Source organism: Erinaceus europaeus, chromosome 4, assembly GCF_950295315.1.
Source record: "Erinaceus europaeus chromosome 4, mEriEur2.1, whole genome shotgun sequence".
In the NCBI taxonomy this organism is placed as follows: domain Eukaryota; kingdom Metazoa; phylum Chordata; class Mammalia; order Eulipotyphla; family Erinaceidae; genus Erinaceus; species Erinaceus europaeus.
The window spans coordinates 115440544-115443019 of record NC_080165.1 but is presented as its reverse complement, the minus strand read 5'-3'; the positions used below and the strand labels follow the sequence as shown (position 1 = coordinate 115443019).

The following is a 2476-nucleotide window of genomic DNA, read 5'->3' as shown; positions in this document are numbered from 1 at the left end:
CAACACCTGATGGATCCAAAGCTCTGGGCTCAATTCAGATTTTCTGGCAGTAGCCAGAGGTAAGCTGAGCAGCACTGCTTGGCCCTGTGAGTTTCTAAACAAGACCCATTTGTAGTCTGTAGGTTCTAAGGCAGTAATTCACCATGTTCTCATCAGGAGAACAATGTGTAAAGGCTCCCACTATACAGCCCCACCACTAGACCACAGGGCTGCAGGTGTTTCTCTGTTTCTCTATCTCCCCATTCCTCTCAATTTATGGCTGTCTCTATCCAATAAATAAGGCAGATAATTACAAATTTAACAAAAAAAGAAAGCTGGCTCAGGGAAGAGAGTAGATTCCAAATATGGGAAAATATATAAATATTGTTAACTATACCACATAGATTTGATCTAGGAAATTTTTGTTTACAAAGCTACTTTTAATACTTTGGGGTGAGTCCCACAGGAATAAAAAACACTGGGAAGGGGTAACCCCCTCACCCCCAGGAGTAGCTGGGGGGAGGCAGGCTATCTGAGGGGAAGGAAGCACAAAAGGGACCTGCTGCAGACTCAGGGCAAAGGGAATGCCATTGGTACTGGGACCTGTGAGCACTACAGGAGAACACACGAGTGTGGCAGGACTGACTCTAGGCATACATGCAAAGGGCAAGAGGGTTGGACACGAAGCCACAAAGCTACTTGGGTTCCTCCTTCTTCTTGTTTGCCTTTTTCTGCTTCTGCTGCATGATCTCCGAGTCCCTCTGCTTGTGGGTAGTGGCAGAAAGCCCGTCATCTCGGTGCTTCCCCTTAACCAAGTCACTCTGCTTTTTCATATTCTTCTGGCAGGCAAGCTCGAGCTGGTGACTGCCTGTCTGCCTGTCATGGCAACGGCAGCAGCTCCGGCCTGCCTCCATTGCGTCCCGTCATTCTGTCCGACGTTGCAAGCATCAGACAAGACACTAATCACCAAAATATACAAGGAACTCAGCAAACTTAGCACCAAAAAAGCAAATGACCCCATCCAAAAATGGGCAGAGGATATGAACTAAACATTCATTTCAGAGGAGATCCAAAAGGCTAACAAACATATGAAAACTGCTCCAGGTCACTGATTTTCAGAGAAATGCAAATAAAGACAACATTGAGATATCACCTCACTCCTGTGAGAATGGCATACATCAAAAAGGACAGCAGCAACAAATGTTGGAGAGGCTGTGGGGACAGAGGAACCCTTCTACATTGCTGGTGGGAATGTAAATTGGTCCAGTCTCTGTGGAGAGCAGTCTAGAGAACTCTCACAAGGCTAGACATAGACCTATATGACCCAGTAATTCCTTTCCTGGGCATATACTTCAAGGATTCCATAATGCCTAACCAAAAAGATGTGTGTACATCTATGTTCATAGCAGCACAATTCATAATAGCTAAAACCTGGAAGGAACCCAGGTGCCCAACAACAGATGAGTGGCTGAGAAAGCTGTGGTACATAAACATAATGGAATACTATACAGCTATTAAGAACAATGAACCCACCTTCTCTGACCCATCTTGGACAGAGCTAGAAGGAATTATGTTAAGTGAGCTAAGTCAGAAAGATAAAGATGAATATGGGATGTCCCCACTCATCAACAGAAGTTGAGGAAGAAGAACAGAAAGGGAAACTAAAAGAAGGATCTGATTAAATCTAGAACAGGGCACCAAAGTAAAAAACCTGTGGTGAAGGGGAGGGTGGCCATTGGGCTTCCCGGTATGGCAGGGGGGTGCGTGGTGGGGGTGGATGGTGGGGATGGGACACACTCTTTTGGTGGTGGGAACAGTGTTTATGTACAAAAAAAAGACAAAAAAATAAAACAACAACAACAAAAAAGATTTGATCTGGGGTCTATATTCTGTAATCTCTGTATCTGTAGGTCTTAGTTTGAGTTCTGTGGTCATAGCTAGGAACATTCTAAGCAGCACTTATTTCAGGATCAGTCTTCCTTGAATGGCAGAGTATGTTGACCCAACCTCTATTGGAGAGTGAGGCAGTTCTTCCCATTGTTTTACATTGAAGGCAAAGTCCTGTAGAGGTCCACAAGAGGGTTTCTGGTGGAGATGACCAGTAGTGGTGGAGAGCAGGATCTATTAGAGGTCTAAGCTGATCATAATTATGTGGGAATCCCAGGATTCCCTGAATAGGGCTGAGGATGATGGGGTGGCGTGGTAGTGAATAAAAGGGATATCATTAAAATGTGCTGATCTCTTGCCCTAAACCAGATTTTGTGGTCCATTTTTATCTGACATGGCTGGACTTAGAGTGATTGAGGAAAGTGAAATAGGAAGTAGGTGAAGAGGTTTTCTAGGTCTAAGTAGAAACCATTTGATTAAGAACTTTACGTTATCTTTTCTTCGGTCTTTCTACTTGCTTGCTGTACTTACTGGGTCACTGCAAACTATTATGCACTTTAACTTTAAGGTATATATTTCCCCCTAACTTATGGGTACACGTGCACATGTG

At 44.1% G+C, this 2476-nt stretch overlaps 1 protein-coding gene across 1 annotated transcript; it reads right to left on the bottom strand.

Moving 5' to 3' along the window:
• Positions 1-637: 637 nt before the first annotated feature.
• LOC103110832 (small EDRK-rich factor 2-like) lies at positions 638-846 on the bottom strand. Its single transcript, XM_060190921.1, has one exon. The coding sequence runs from the start codon at positions 810-812 to the stop codon at positions 675-677; it is 138 nt and encodes a 45-aa protein (XP_060046904.1). The 5' UTR covers positions 813-846; the 3' UTR covers positions 638-674.
• Between the last annotated feature and the right edge of the window lie 1630 nt (positions 847-2476).